The 16113-nt window shown below is 30.3% G+C and overlaps 2 protein-coding genes across 2 annotated transcripts; one reads left to right on the forward strand and one right to left on the reverse strand.

Annotated features, from left to right (window-relative positions):
- Positions 1–1190: 1190 nt before the first annotated feature.
- LOC113847618 lies at positions 1191–4243 on the reverse strand. Its single transcript, XM_027476838.1, has 4 exons — positions 3108–4243; positions 1856–2035; positions 1716–1767; positions 1191–1601 (listed from the first exon to the last, which is right to left on the reverse strand). Exons 1-4 carry the CDS (start codon positions 3365–3367, stop codon positions 1509–1511), a joined length of 585 nt encoding a protein of 194 aa, XP_027332639.1. The 5' UTR covers positions 3368–4243; the 3' UTR covers positions 1191–1508.
- A 5862-nt stretch (positions 4244–10105) lies between these two features.
- On the forward strand, positions 10106–10907 carry LOC113847646 (glyoxalase domain-containing protein RDO1-like). Its single transcript, XM_027476874.1, has 3 exons — positions 10106–10248; positions 10420–10525; positions 10653–10907. The coding sequence occupies exons 1-3, from the start codon at positions 10106–10108 to the stop codon at positions 10905–10907; spliced, it is 504 nt and encodes a 167-aa protein (XP_027332675.1).
- The last annotated feature ends 5206 nt before the right edge of the window (positions 10908–16113 follow it).

A 16113-nucleotide genomic window follows, 5' to 3' on the forward strand; every position in this document is an offset into this window, starting at 1 on the left:
CTCCTCAAAAACTAGATATCTCCTTCTCTTATTGACCAAAAAAAGGGTATCTCATTTTCTTTCATTCATTAATATTCCTATTGTCCCTTTCTCTCCCATTCTACGAATTCTTTCTTCTTCCCTGTCCTTTTTTTTTTTTCAAACAAAGTATTTATGAGGCATCTGGAAGAACTTATAATAAAAACTTGAGTTATGACTCCTGTTATTTCTTTTCAGCTTATTTCAATAATTTTTTTAATGATAAAATTTGTTATAAACCATCACATAATGAGAATTTATTGAATAAGTATTTAATTAAATTACATACTTAAATGCACTGTTAAAGGTAACAAGTTGCAAGAAATATCAAAAATTATTTCTCCCAGGTGAATTTTTTGGGTCAAGAATGAAGGTGTAACATTGAGCTATATCTTATTTCTCATTCTCTGGCCTAAACCCTTTGGTATGAATAATTGTTGTTTGTTAGTTTGCTATGAACCCTATTAATTCTCAGCATGCAAGAAGACTAAAATTGATCCAGAAGAAAAAAAATCATTGGATGGCAAAATTCATCACAGAAAGTGAGCCTCGCCGCTTCTATTTTAAAACATTTTAGAAAAAAAATTAAAGTATAAAAGCAAGTTAAAAAAATAGGGCTTCTAGATAGGCAATTTGAGGAACTTTTAATTTTAATGAGAAGAAAAGAAAAATTAAAAAACCAAACAATACCTTGACATTCACGCCCTGGCTCTCAGCTCGTGTAAATAGAACTTAATTTTGCTGACTCATCAACCAGAGTAAGGTTAGTAACCGAAGTACATATGATTTGCTTTTTTAAAAGAAAGTCCAATGACAGAAACAAGCATTCCCTTCTTAAACGTGACCTGAATCATGATAAAGCGTGTGCCTAGCTGATTTATGTTATAAGTACAGTAGTTTACACATAAAGTTCTGTTGTAAAGTTCGTCACATTTTTCATACTCGACTAATCGAGCTGGCACGTCTAAAAAGCAAACAAAATTTGGATGTGTAAATTAAAATACATTGTTCTATCTGTCAAAAAAGTTTTAAAAAAGTTATGCCTTTGTGAGCAAAATGGAAATAATGGAGAGCGTAATGCTAATGAATATGTTTAAAGGGATGCAGCCATTTAAGAAACTAAATAAAAGGAATGGAGGGATGTTATCCACTAAGCAAACATGCAAAACTGAAAATGTAAAAAATGCTATTATGATATCATTAATTGAAGGTTTCCAATTGATAGAACTAAACACTTTAACCCACAAGTCCTCTATCTCAACTCATAGCAACTAAGACCTGCCGCATCAGCATCACTCTAACCTAATGTAATTGTAAGGATGAAAAGAATTTTAGTTCTCACTGTTAGGACCAGTTTAGGAAAGCATAACATGAAACATCATGCTGCTAGGAGACAAAACTTCAAACCACATAGCAACGGCTACCACTCAATCAATCCTTGACATATGTGTTAGAAAAGTCAGTACTATTCCTCACTTGAATCATGAGGCTCAATCTGTACGCAGTTCGTCGTATTGAGGAGGCCGGAGCGTCCCAAAAATGAGGTAAGGGATTACTACCATGCAAGCCATAAATAGTGTAAACTGCACAACATAGAGCAATAAGGTGGTTGGCACAATTTAACCTTTTGGCAGTACATAAAGAAAAAGAAGGTAGGTAGGAGTAAAAAATAACAACAGATCTAAAACTTGATATACCAGAAGAGGGAGTGTCAAGAAACTCCATATTGGCCACAAAGCAAAGGAGAACCTAGAGAGGCAAGCAATATGGAGTCAGCAAAACAAGGAAACACTTGATATAACATACGATTGACATAACATATAAGGGATATGCTTACAAGCAAAAAGAGATGATTCCAAATGCCGTGGCAAATGGCAACATAGAGATGCTTGTTATTTCCCATTTTTTTAATCCCCATTTTTCATCAAACCTTCGAACACTCCAAGCCAAGATAGTTGTATATATGAAAATCAATGCATTCAAACCAATACCTATCATCCCAAGATATAAAGGCAGTCTGCAATAAGATTAAGGAGATCATGAAAATTGTGATACCAGTATAGAATCAAGTAGTAGAATCTAATCTGATGGATCCACAGCAACCCTAAAATTTGCAGATTCCTTCATATTCCAAATTTAAATATCTTCAAACAGGTACAACAGATATAGATCATTTCACTTCCAAATATCTGTTAGGATACTGTTTAGCTCAATGTATCCATGGTAGATACATACAAGCCAATAAATGGAAGTTGATGAGATTTAATCAAGAATCACATCATAATTACAGGATCATGTTATGGCTTCTGACGTAGGGACTGCTTTATCTGTTCAGGGTTGATGATTTAATCTTTTGCATACATGCCATGTCTCATGGTCTGGTATTGTGACTGGTAATAATCGCTTCCAACCAATTAGAGGGTTACCAATGTAAACAAAAAATGTACATAAATTATAATGGAAAACTAACCAAATACTAGAGTTTCTCCAAGTGAACATGCACATAAATTTCATCCCCTCTCCTCCATTAAATAGAAAAAATGGTTAATATGATTTTTATTTTAGGAATGAGAAGCATATGCTAGTAAATATATCTTTGCTTTTCCTATCATTTATACACGTAAAATGTATAACTTCACGATCAACCCAATGACACATTTTGGACCAAGCATTGCCATGACAATTAAGTAAGAAAGCACACTTGAAGATAAAACACTATTGACCAGTGTCCTCAGTTCCTTGCCCCTCTGCCAATGTTCATAACTCACAATATTCTGAACTTGATTTATGGCAAGTCCTTCAACAAATGATCAGTGAGGCATAACTCCATATATATTGAACCCCATATCATTCACATATTCAACATGTTCCTTAACAACAATACCCCTCCAAATTGACCATGAAGTTAACCAAGTCAAGCTTTTGAAACTATTGACTGCTATCACCTTTGGTATAACAATTATCCGTGAATCATAAGTACTTTAGCAACAAAGAAATAATGAACTTTTAGACAATTAAGTACCAGTGGCTGTTTATAAATATATTTCAAACCATTATGCATGAGAGTGCAATTTGAAAGCTGTTGTTACCTTCTAATTCGGTTGTCATGGCACAACAGATATATCAAATTGGAATGCTGATCGCCAAAGTATAGAATGAAAGCAGCAGAAGCAAGCCAGAGAAAGTTTTCCAGCATCTCAATCCATGTCCTAGGTGGAGGACTAGGAGGCGCAAAGGGACGGTTCCTTGAGCATGCATCATCCTCCAGGTCATCACCACTGCTGGCATACCCCTGGCTGTGCCTCTGCCTCATAAATCCACCTCCCCCGACCGGTGTTCCCCCAGACATTGCAATGCAACAGATTACACAAACAACATTCACCACAACCACTTCCCAACAAGCAACAACTCAAATCACCACAACCTCTCGAGATCCTCACCCTTCTATTACCAAAACCAACCAAACAATTACGCAACACAAACAATAATTATCCGTAAAATTAACAAATAAAACACCTATGATCTCTCCAAAACCCACTAGCAAAATTTAATCACCCCAATAATTTTGCATTGATATATAGTACACTGCCCAAATCCCAACTATGCATTACCAAGCAATCCCTTTTGAATGAAATTTAGAATCTACAAACTCACAAAAAACAACGGCAGAGACGCAGCCAAACGCATAGAAATCATCGTCATATATGAAAAGCTGAACCTACGAATAATCATACCGTTTGAAGAAAAGGACATCTCAACAATGACCCTCGCCCACCTTCAAAATCCATTTCAGAAGCGAAACATCTTCCAATAATAATAAACAAAAAGGGGAAAAAATGCAAATTGGGGATTCAATAATTTAGCGGAACTGAAGAGGCATTACGAAAATTGGAGGAAACCCAATTGAAGCAGGGCCCCAAAAACACCGAATCTTGAAGAAAGAAAGGATCTTGATTTGAGTACTGAATCCGATACTGAATTGTAGCAATGAAAAGAAGGAAGAAGGAAGAAGGGTTACGCAGTTGTTGGGTGTGAGAGCGCGCACATGCGTAAGCGTTATTTCTCCTGAAAGAGTACCCAAGCAAAGAGGACAGAGGTATCAGAGTTACGGTACTCTTCCAAGTTCCTCCATAAAATAATGAAGTTTTGATGCAAGCAAGGGAGAGATTCGTTTCGTGTATCTATTTGGGAAGCCTTCGAATCTTCCTCCTATGTTTCTTTTCTCTCTTTTAAATTCTTTGAATTTTCAAAATCATCTCATTCTCATTTTTTGGATGATATTGAGGAAAAGAACACAGAGACACGTGGAAGTTTTATGATAGCTGATGACAGTGAGATCAAAGACTCTCTCTTTGCTTAATGGTGATGCTATCGAAAGTCAAGGATTTAGTTGCAAGAGCCTATTTGTTTAATACAGCCCGTGTATTGTTTCGATATTATTCTCTGTCCTTTCACTCAACACACTAGTTTTGCTATCTTTTTTATTACTTTAAAAATATATAAATTTTTTTTTTAATAATTTTAAAATTTGTAAACATTAAACGCACAAGAATTTTGAATACATTTCTTAATAATATGCTTTGATCCTTTCACTCATTTAGCCACGTGTGAGTGGTTAATTTCATGGAATATGATACGGTGTCAAAATTAAATTTTTTTAATAATATTTTTGTGTACACGTAAGTTTATAATTACTCGGTAATTAAAATACATTGTTATGATATGTGTTCAAAGGTATATAATAAAAATATAAATTTAATATATTAATAATATTTAAAAATGTTATTTATAATATATATATATATATATATATATCTTTTAATACACGTTAAAAAATGTTAAATCTATTAAGTCAACAAAATTTTTCCACAGCATTAATGATTATTAAATAAAAATTATGGCAGGTAGTGTATTAATGTATTTAAACTTTAAACGTTATCGGATCAATGCACGAGTGGTGTTCTGTTTTTATATGTTTGGACTTTTAAAAAGTGAATTTTATAATATGTATCTAAAGATATATAATAAAAAATTTATAGTAGTAATTAATATTATCACGTATTAATATATTAGATCCTATAATTTTAAATAAAATATATTAAATATAAATTATTTATTATGTATTATTATATCTATATTAAAAAATGTTTAAAAAATTATATGTTGAAAGATTTTTATAAAAGCTAGTAAACAGGTCAATTACTTATAAAAGCAGTCAATTACCCAATTATAAATAAATTAATTTACACGCATATTGAATGTTCTACCAAAAAAGAATATTAAATGTATTAAATAAAAAGACCCTTATGCAGCTGAAATGGGAGAAAGCGTCAAGATTCTAACCATGAATTTGCTATTTTTTGCAACTAAACTTTACGGATCGGTGTTTTACTTTTATCGCATCTTTTGCTTTTGTTTATGGGTGAGTGTGTCCTTTAAAGACTAATATATATTACAATAGTCTTTGAAATTATTAAATATTTTTTTTCAATCCTTAGTGTTATAAAAATAAAACATTTAACTATGTTTTTCAATATTATAAGTGAAATAATGTACATAGCAGTAAAAACTAAAACAAATCCCATATTCTATTATTAGTATCTAAAAATATCTTGGATGAAGCAATGTGCATTTCTTGCTTGACACTCAAGTATATCGGTTTCCAGCTCATAACTTAATGTTCCTTTTCCATGGTGGGATAGGGCTCTAAACTTGCAATTGGTGCTTCATTATGTGTATCATATACTATATATCGGTTTACTTTTTAAGTATGTTTTTAAAATACACTTATAAAAGAAAAATAAAATAAAAAATCATTATATATAATATAATTTATCGGTTAAATAATAAATATGTTTTATAGAAAAGTGCAAGAGTGTCAAATGACAACTGTAAAGTTATTTTTATTAAAATAAAATTTAAATTATTAAATAGAAGAAGTCCAAATTTTTTTTCTCCTTATTTTACTTGTAAACAGCGACATGGTCCTCACTCCTCACCTCACCTGGGGACAATAGAAGTAAATGTATCAAAATAAGTCAACAAAGAGAACCGGTTTGTGCCGCCAATGCAGCAAAGGAGCCTCCTATGTCCAAAGACATAAACCTACTCAAACCGCTTTCTACGTTTTAATTATGAAAATTTTATAAGATTATTTTAAAATTGATTAAGTCTTGATAAAATGAAATTAATTTAACTTATAAATAAAATGTATCAATTTTAATATTTTATATAAGTCAGTCTATAATTTAAAAGTATAAAATTTAAATTTAATTATATTTTATAATATATATTTTAAAATAACAATACCCGAGTGTTTACGGTAAAAATTAACAGTTTATAAATAAATAATCTAAGAGTAATTTGGAGACTGAATTTAGGTCTTCTTGAGTTCTTTTAAATATATTATTAATGTGATACTCAAATTAGTGTTGTAAAGCAGATAATTAAATAGAAATAGTAAATGATAATTACAAAGAACTTAATCAAACGTAGGCATTTTACATAAATAAATTAACAACATGGAATGAACCAGAAATAAATAATTTGGAATTAAACTGCAAAAATATAAATATGCACGAATGTAAATGTACGACCCCTAGCAATGACAAGTAACAATTGTGTATCTCCTTGTAGTTGGTGTCTAGCGTGGTGCAGGTTTTCAACGTGTGGAGAAATTTAGGTGCGGTGTCTAGGTGCAAAAAGTCGTCCTCTAGAAAGTGAAGCTTTAACGTATTTATAGACAAGGAAACCACCATCGTTCTCCTTTTTTCGGCTCTGATCGTGCTGTCGGTTATGATTTCTTTCATAACTACTATTGCCTACGATCCTTCTTTGTGTTGTTGAATTTTTATTCGGTAGTAACTGTTGGTAACTGCTTCTGAGCCTTGTAATAACTTTTGAGTCCTATTATGACTCTTATGGACTTAGAATCTTTTCTTTTTATTTTTTATTTTTTGAGTAGTTATGAGAGAAATTTAAAAGGCTCATTTAGCATTATGGACTTAGAATAATTTTTTTATTAATTTTTATTTTTCAACTAATTTTAGGAAATTTGAGAGCGCTTTTTATTCTTGTGAAATTAGAATATTTTTTTTGCTCATTCCTATTTTTCGAGCAATTCTGGAGAAAATCTAAAGTTCAACTAGGTTTATAAACTTAGAATATTTTCTGACAGATTCTTGTTTTTTGAGCAATTCTAGAGAAAATTTGGAGTTCAACCAGATGTGTGGACTTAGAACTCAACCAGGTTTGTGAACTTAAAATGTTTTCTGACCACTTCCTGGTGTTTGAGCAATTATAGAGGGAATCAGAAGCTCAATTAGGTTTGTGAACTTAGAATATTTTCTGACCACTTTCTGTTGTTCGAATAATTCTGGAGGAAATCTAAAGCTCAACTAGGTTTGTAGACTTAAAATATTTTCTAATCACTTTTTATTTTTCGAACAATTTTGTGTGTCAGGGATTTTAAAACCCTCAAAAACTCCTCAAAAGACCTTCAATCTTGTGAACTTAAAATAATCTTCTTGTCAGTCTTTTTTTTTTTTTACCAGTTTTAGCTATTCTCAGTCTAAAAACTAGAAAATCTTCAAAAACTCCTTGAAAAGGTCTTTAGTCTTATGAACTTAGAATAATTTTCTATTACTCTCTTGTCTTTCAAGCAATTTTGAGAAAAATTTAGAGTGTGACAAAAACTTCTAAAACAACTCAAAATGTGACTTTTTTTTTTACAAAAATTAAGGTTCTTTTCAAAAACCTTCTAACACTTCTTAAGTTCGAACCTACCTTTTAATAATTAATAAAGAACGAGGCTTCTTCTCTAACTCTAAAAAATTCCTCGAAATGTAATTTTTTCAATATTAAAAAAACTACTTTATAAATATTCCTAAAACTCCTCGAAAAGTGGAATCTTTAAGATAAATTTAGAACGTAGATAATTTTTCAAGTCTTTCATTTGTTAGTGTGGGAGTCTAAGACCCTTAGTCTGATAAGCTCTTTATAACTTAGAAAAAATTTTCTTTCTCCAAACATTGAGTAAATATGATATATAATTTATTAAATTTTTAATTTTTATTATTAATGCATAATTACATAAAAATTGAAATAAAAATAAAATTGAGCTGAATTGGAACAATCTTAGTTATAACCTAAACTCGTACTCAAAATATACCTAGATTTAATTTTAAAATTTTGAATTTATTGAAATTAATATCGAATCAAAACAAGTCGAGTGTTGTATACTCTACTTTCAAGGGAAGAAAAATTTATTTAAACTATTTAAAAAATACTCATATTTGTATTATAAATAATTTTTTTTATAAATTATAAATGTTATTCATATAATCATTAAATATTAAATATGTATTACTTAAATTATTCATATTTTAAATTTTTAAAAATTTATGTGACGATAAGATGATTCTTAAAATTTAATTTTAATGTGCTGTTAAGGTCAGTTTTTTTATTGTTAACTAATTAAAAATTTCCATAAATATATTTTTTAAATAGTTATTACAAAAATGAATGATTTTTAATAAAAAATTATGATTAAATATTAGTGTGTGTGTGTATATATAAAGTATCAAGGTCTTAAATAATTTGTTTTCATAATCAATTGTTGAATTAAAGTTTCTGATCATCTATGAAAAATATTATCAAACTAAAAATAACTAATATCCGTATAAATTGACTACTCTCTGTTGCACGAAAATGATGAAATTGATCTATTTTCTTGAACACATATATGGGACATAGAGTGTGGGCATAAAACTCGTGTTTTAAAAAAAGTACTTATCATCACAAAATGTTTTAAAGAACACAATTTCTCTTGAAAACATAAACAGACAGTTTGAGTTTAAAAGTGAACTCACTTTAAGAAATTTGTCATTATAATTTGTATACACTTCGAGTAATTGAAGCTAACAGTTTAAATCATTTTCTAAAGTTAATCTGAACATCTTCTTTTACTAATGACATCATATTATAATTTGAACAACGTATAAATCAGGGAAAAGAAAAAAATCGTGTTGTAGAATGAAGAAAAATGAAAAAAGTAATTCCAGAAAAGAACTTAAAAGTTTCTATCTTAATCTCAAATAAAATAAAAAAGCACCCCCTCCCCTCCTTGTTTTGGTCACACTAAAAGGTAAACCTATGCTCGTCCGAGCTGCGGCGTTAGAGTGTGGGCTCAAGCCCGAGTTCCTTGAAAGTCCAAGCCCAACTCAATAAATATGAAGTTATTAGTAATAATTAATTATTAACAATAATATAAAAAATAAATTCATTTATTTTTAACCATGGATGTTAAAATTTTATTTATTTTAAATAAATTGTTTCTTTGTAAGATTATAAGTTGATTTTTTAATAAAATTCAAACAAGTTAGATAGTATCTTAAACATATATTACATGATAAAAGAATCTGTTCCCAACACATTATAGATATTCCTAACGTCTTACTTACAGAGTTTTTATATATAGTCGTTTGATAAAGAAAAAAAAATATGCACTTGTTAAGAATCGGATGATAAAAAAAAAAGCGAGAGTAAAATCCGTGTGCTTTGCTAACCTTCAAAATGAGGATGAAAGTTGAAAGAAAATTGGTAGCTGGTACTTTTCTCTGCTGAGGTATTAAGATTTAAGAAGCATATTGGAAGTTCTATTGATGCTTATCCCTAGTTTTGATCCCTCGGCAGTGACATGTTTTTGTTCGCTGCAAAAAGTAATAGACTAAGTCACGAAGCCAAACGCAAACTTACGTGTCGGAAAGCAAGATAAGTGTTGTCAGCTGTCAATACCTTATTCACCAACACGAAATCTACGTGTAACAAAATCCACTTCCGAATCCAAAGACAAACAAATCCTAAGCCCAAACATGAAACTTCCAACACATGCAGAATAAAATATTTGACTATTCTTTCCGAGTCCCTATAAATAGAAGCACGCATTGCAAGACAACAATCCTATCCATAATATACTTTGATACACACTAACCTTTTTGCACCGCCGTACCTTTCAGAACCTGATTCTCTTTTTATTTTCTTCTTTGTTGTTCTGCCTAATTGACGGAAGAGAAAAAGGGAAAGAGGAATGACCAATCCCCTGCAACTCAAGTCATTGAATCACATCTCATTGGTGTGTGCATCAGTGGAGAAGTCCGTTGATTTTTATGTAAACGTTCTTGGGTTCTTTCCTATTAAGAGGCCTAGTTCGTTAGACTTCAATGGCGCATGGTACATTTAATCATTTTGTATAAGTATTTGTAATGTTGTATATATAGGAAAGAAATCAAAAACACTTCTGACAAAATTTTTGGTTTACTCAACATATAAAAAGAGCACCTTCTTGTTTTTCATCCAAATTGAATACTAATTGCCTTTTTGTTTTGATAATGATCCTGGTAGGTTGTTCAATTATGGCATTGGCATACACCTTCTCCAATCAGAACACCCAGAAGACACGCCCAAGATTGTTCCCATTAATCCAAAGGACAACCACATTTCTTTTCAAGTATTTCTCTCTCTTTATCACTTCATATAGGCTATATATATACGTAAATAATTTCAATTTAAAAGTGTAGTCATATATATCTGTACATATACTTATGTGAATGGAACGAATTGTGCATTGTTGCTAGAGTGAAAGTGTTGCAGCTGTGGAGAAAAGACTGCAGCAAATGGAGATAGAGTACGTGAAGAGCAGAGTAGAGGAAAGTGGAATCTACGTTGATCAGCTGTTCTTTCATGACCCAGATGGCTTGATGATTGAAATCTGCAACTGTGATAACATCCCTGTAGTGCCTTTATCAGAGGACAAAGTATGGTCTTGCTCGCGCTTCAATTGCAATATTAATAACCGGCATCAGCACATTCAACACATGATCCCAATGTAGCAGCAATTGTCAGTCTCACAGTCTCACAGTCTCAGCCCCCATGATTTCTTGTATAAAATGATCATATATAATAAACCATGTTGGACGTTAGCAATAGTAAAAAAAATTCTTACGAAAATGAAAATTAGTAAAACCTTCTTTCTTTCATCTTTTTTCTCTTCTATTGAACTTGGGGTGAATGGATGACCAGTAATACCTACCTTATGTGTTCTAGATTGCATACGAATTGATGACCCATTTACTAGTCTAGTGGTGGGTTTGGGTTTGTCCCCCAAATTTGGCTTGGGTTCCTCTTCATGAGTGAGGGAGATTTATTTAAAGATAGGTTCTGAGCCCCATATTTGTAGAGAGAAATAAAATAAAATTTTGGGAAAATATAACAGAATTGGCTACAGCACACAATGTTTAGAATTTTTAAGGAATTAATGGTGGATGAAGAAATGGGTTTAATTTCTGGAAATACCAACAGTGTCTAGTTCTTGAACAGCTAAGAATTTCGTGGCAAGAACACGACTAGCATAGTAACATAAACAGAAAGAAAGAGATCAAAATAAAATGTCATGATGATCTGTTGGAGAATGCTTTACTCGTTGTAAACGTGAGAAGCTATCAACTGGCAAGTTCTGTGCTTGAAAAATAAGGAAATGGGAGGGGTATCGTGGAGATGTTAATTTTAAATACTCGTTTTTCCTTTAATGGGTTTCGTTATGAAATCATATACAAGCACATTCAATAAAGAGTGAAATGCAGTAAGGGAGGAAATGGGTAATGCATCGAAATATAAAATAATAAAACTAAAGAAAACCAATATTATAGTTTAAACGGTTACCTTTCCATGCGCAAGTAAAGAACAAGAATTCTTCAAAAATGTTTTGTAAGGTTGATCTTTAATTTGATTGGTAGTTTACTGCCCTATGTGATGGACTTCGTAACATGAAAAGGAGGATGAAAGAAATGATGAAATATTTTAATCCCACCTTTGCAAAGAATTGAAAATCTGAAATCGCTGATAACATGATTTCACACATCAAGGCATTAACAAATTAATACTAATGAAATTGAAGAGTAGCGTCAAGAGTGAAGCCTTTGAGCCGATAAAGTGAAGGGTGAATATAGAGAAAGTGAAGAACTAGGAGCTCCCTTCAGTCCAAAACAGCATGAAGTTCTTGCTGGATGTTTTGGGCTGCAAGGAACTCCTATTTCTGCAACTTTCACAATTCGAAAAGAAGATATGAAGGGGAGTGCAGGTAAGAGGGGTAAATGAGGTCCTTTATATGCCATCTCTTTGGCTTTCAATTAAATTTCTTGCATCTAGTAAGCAAAAATAACATAAAAATTAACTACTCATTTATAACTGAAGTTACCGTTACTAAGCTCAAAGTGCTACCTTTTTGACAATTCGACCTTTACTTGTCCCATAAGGGAGATTTTAGCCTTGTAATTGAGTAACAGCTAGCCAGGATAGCCATAGCTGTATAATGGTTCGTGACTTGTTTGAGACTCTTTACAACCAAAGTAAAACATAAATGCTTGATAGTAACGCTTTTATTTTGGACATATAATATTTAAATCTTACACAAGGCAACAGACAATACTGTGTGTATACTCTAACAAAAATTAGCAACATTCTCAGAAGTTTACATAAATAAATTGGATGAACTTATAGTTGTCATTTTCCTCCCCATCTCTCTCCCTCTTTGTTTAAAAAAAATGCAATAATAATAATAAATAAAAATAAGAAAAATTTAAATTTTAGTCAAGTGGTCAAGTTTTAAATTTAGCATATTTAATAGTTGATTTAATTTTAAATTTTTAGAATAAAAAAAAATTTAAATAATTAATTTAGCTCCACTTGTTTAGACACCTAATTATGCACTTATATATGCTTGGTCAATAATTCCTTCTTTGTATTCCCTTTACGTCAGAATCTTTGCTGTACCTGGTAGTGTTCATAAGGATTCTAAAAAATTCTTTAAGTCGATGAAAGTGAACTTTCGTTTTGTCCAATCATTGATTAAGATTGCTATTTGCATTCCCACCACAGTGGCATCATGTCTTTATTAGCCATGTGATAGATATATTGCATTTGTTAGGTTCATGTCTAAAAATTTCAAAACCTTAGATGAAAGATTTGAAGGGACATATTTTAATATAATTTATCAATCATCGGTTTAACTACATAAGTTAAACAATAATAATAGTTTTATAAAGAAAACCTTTTTGCCTTAGATGATTATGTGGCGTGCTCATATTCAAGGTCCAGCAAACATTTATTAAACTAGCAAACTTTTGAAAGCACTTCATTTCCTTTCTTCTACCTCTGCACAATTCTCTCACATGCTGCTTCATTGTTTCATGTCGTTATACTCAAATAGGTTCAATGTCTTAGTTTTTAATTTTGAAAGTTTCTTTTTTTCGTTCCTGTATGGGGCATTAGCAAAAAAGAAAAACATATCAGAAAACAAACACATCTAGGACGCGGGAAACAATTATTTGCTCAAATTCTATAATAATTGATAATTTAGAACGGTTGAAACAAAAAAGATAAATGAAAAGCAAAAAATAAATAAATAATAACTTCTTTTATTAAAAGTAAATTTTAACAATTTAATTATTGAGTTATATAATATTATTATATAACTTTAAACTATTTAAATATTTATAATATATAATCTAATAATACTTATATATTTTTATTTTAAATAATATAATATTTTAAAATAAAATGAAACCAATCATACTTTATAAACTTGATATACTTTATGAGAAATTTGAATTCAGCAGTTAAATTGATAAAAAAAAAAAAATATTAAATACAAATTTATTATTATCTTAATTTGTTGAGCATCGGATGGCAAGAAATCTTTTTTTTCCCACTTAAATAGGTCAAAAGTTTAAGGATAAATTCATTCAAATTGAACAACCTTTAGCTTGTATTCTTCTCTCTCTCGAACTTTTATTCCAATTGTTATTATAATTATTTCCTTAAAATTTATTTATTAATTTTAGTACTCCTAGTTAATCTATGTGCACCGACATAACATAGGAAATTCTTATTTTATCTTCTTTTGTGAATTTAAATTGGACTTGACTATATTTAAGTTATAATATTTTAAAGTAATAAAAAGTGTATAAAAATATGAGATCTTTTATATAAGAGAAGTCATGTAATTTACCAAAGCAAAATTACTTAAGAGAACATTTTAAAAATAAATATTCAAATTTAATAGATAAATATTGATTAAGTGTTCGCATTTTAAAAAAAAAGTATAAGATTTCAAATAAACATGAAGAAAAGAGTTTCACATAATAAGGTACTTTCCCCCTCACTTATAATACATTTAAAATTTTCAACAATAGAATAGAAATAATATAAATAAGAATAGGTTGGAAGAAGAGAAGGAATAGACAAAAAAAAATTGTATAAAGGGAATATTCACAATCACATTACAAGTATTTTTATTTTCTTTTCTAGTAAACTATAAGGGGGAGGAAGAAGGAATAAATGAATGAAAATACAATTGAATATATCGTAAGAAATTGAATTCGTATATTCACAATTTTCATGTCTCATAAAGATTCAATTTAAAGAACAGATAAAACCAAACAAATGGCAGCTTTTAAAGATGAAGCAAAATGATTAGCAAATAAATGTGCTAATGCTACCATAGCTTATAAATTATTAAACCTTCCATAAAATCCTTTCTAAGCAATTAAGTGCTTTGTATTGTTTTCCTCTGTCTTTAGTTAATTTTTGCTCATTCTCTACTACAACTAACCTTGTAGGAGACCAATCTCAAGTCGAATCGAGCCAAGCCGCTGCAACAACAATTATGGAAGTAGTAGAAATTACTGGGTTAATGTTAAGTTTTTCCCACCCAGAAATAAATAAATAAAGAAAAAAATAGTTAACTAATAAACCCTAAACTAATAAATTGTGATCTAATTATTTGCTAAAAAAATTAAAATAAAAAATTAGTGTTAAAAAGTATAATATTGCGCATTCGATGATTTTAAATGCACCCTTACTTGATTTTTTTAATTAAAATTATTTATTAATTCCTCTTAACTAATATTCTAAAAATATTGGCTATCAGAACCGATAAAGCTATATCCCTTCATATTTAAAAAGTAAGGAACCTTCACAAGGTAAATTATTACAAAAAAACAGAAAATGTATTAAATTATTTTTAACCTTAATTTTAAGGAACACTTGGATGATTTTTAAAATTTTGTAATACATATTTAATAGAAATTTTCTAATATTAAAAAAATTTGCATATCGTCATTTAATTAAGAAGTTTGATAATTTTTTTAAAAATATTGATCTGAGTTTTATACCAAAATAATTTGCTACGACTTATGAAACTGGTTAATTCGAAACGTGGCTTACTCCTATTCCTGTGCTTCAATGCATGCCCACGTTTTGGATTCTTTATCTTTTTCTATGACTGATTGAACTGCAGATGATCTCAATCCGTTATCTGGTTTCAGAATGTCCCTCGTGTTGTCTTGTCAGCATGTATTATTGATGTACTAGCTTCAGCTTCTTCTTAATAATATCTCAATTTAAATAAAATAAAGTAAAAAAGCAAGCATCGTTTAACCTTGGAGCTATCGAAATCTCTTCTTCTGGAGCAAGAGAGAGCAATTGGAAATTCATCCCCTTTATCAATGTTATGGAGATATTAATCAACAAAAGTCAGGAACTAGTCGACAGTGGTGTGTTGAAATATCTAATCCGCAACATATATATGTTGCTGGCTATTGTACACGATTGCAGATTGATCAAATCTAATCAAATCATTCTAAATCATTAAATTGAAATGTTGTGCTCTTTTTTTGAAAAAATGTTACTGCATTAATGTACTGTTTTAAATAACAGTGAGTTAAAGAAAAAATAATAAAGGAATTACATTATCCAATTTATTACAAATCGTTTTTAATAAAATTAAATTCAAATGGACGACAATTCATGGGAAAACTATGCGAATGGAGAAAATTTTATGTGATGGGAGTGTAAAAAATGTATCGGGCTTCTTGCTTTCATCGTCAACAGTGACTCTATGTGGGATCTGAATCTCTGCTGAATCAACGTAACAGTTATGTTGGTGGGGCTCATTTATGATTCACGTTCACCCACTTAGGTATATATCATCCAAATCAAATCCACTTGTGTGTGCTCTACTGACAAGAGCGTCTTCCA

Source organism: Abrus precatorius, unplaced genomic scaffold, assembly GCF_003935025.1.
Source record: "Abrus precatorius isolate BTA unplaced genomic scaffold, Abrus_2018 Scaffold8, whole genome shotgun sequence".
In the NCBI taxonomy this organism is placed as follows: Eukaryota; Viridiplantae; Streptophyta; class Magnoliopsida; order Fabales; family Fabaceae; genus Abrus; species Abrus precatorius.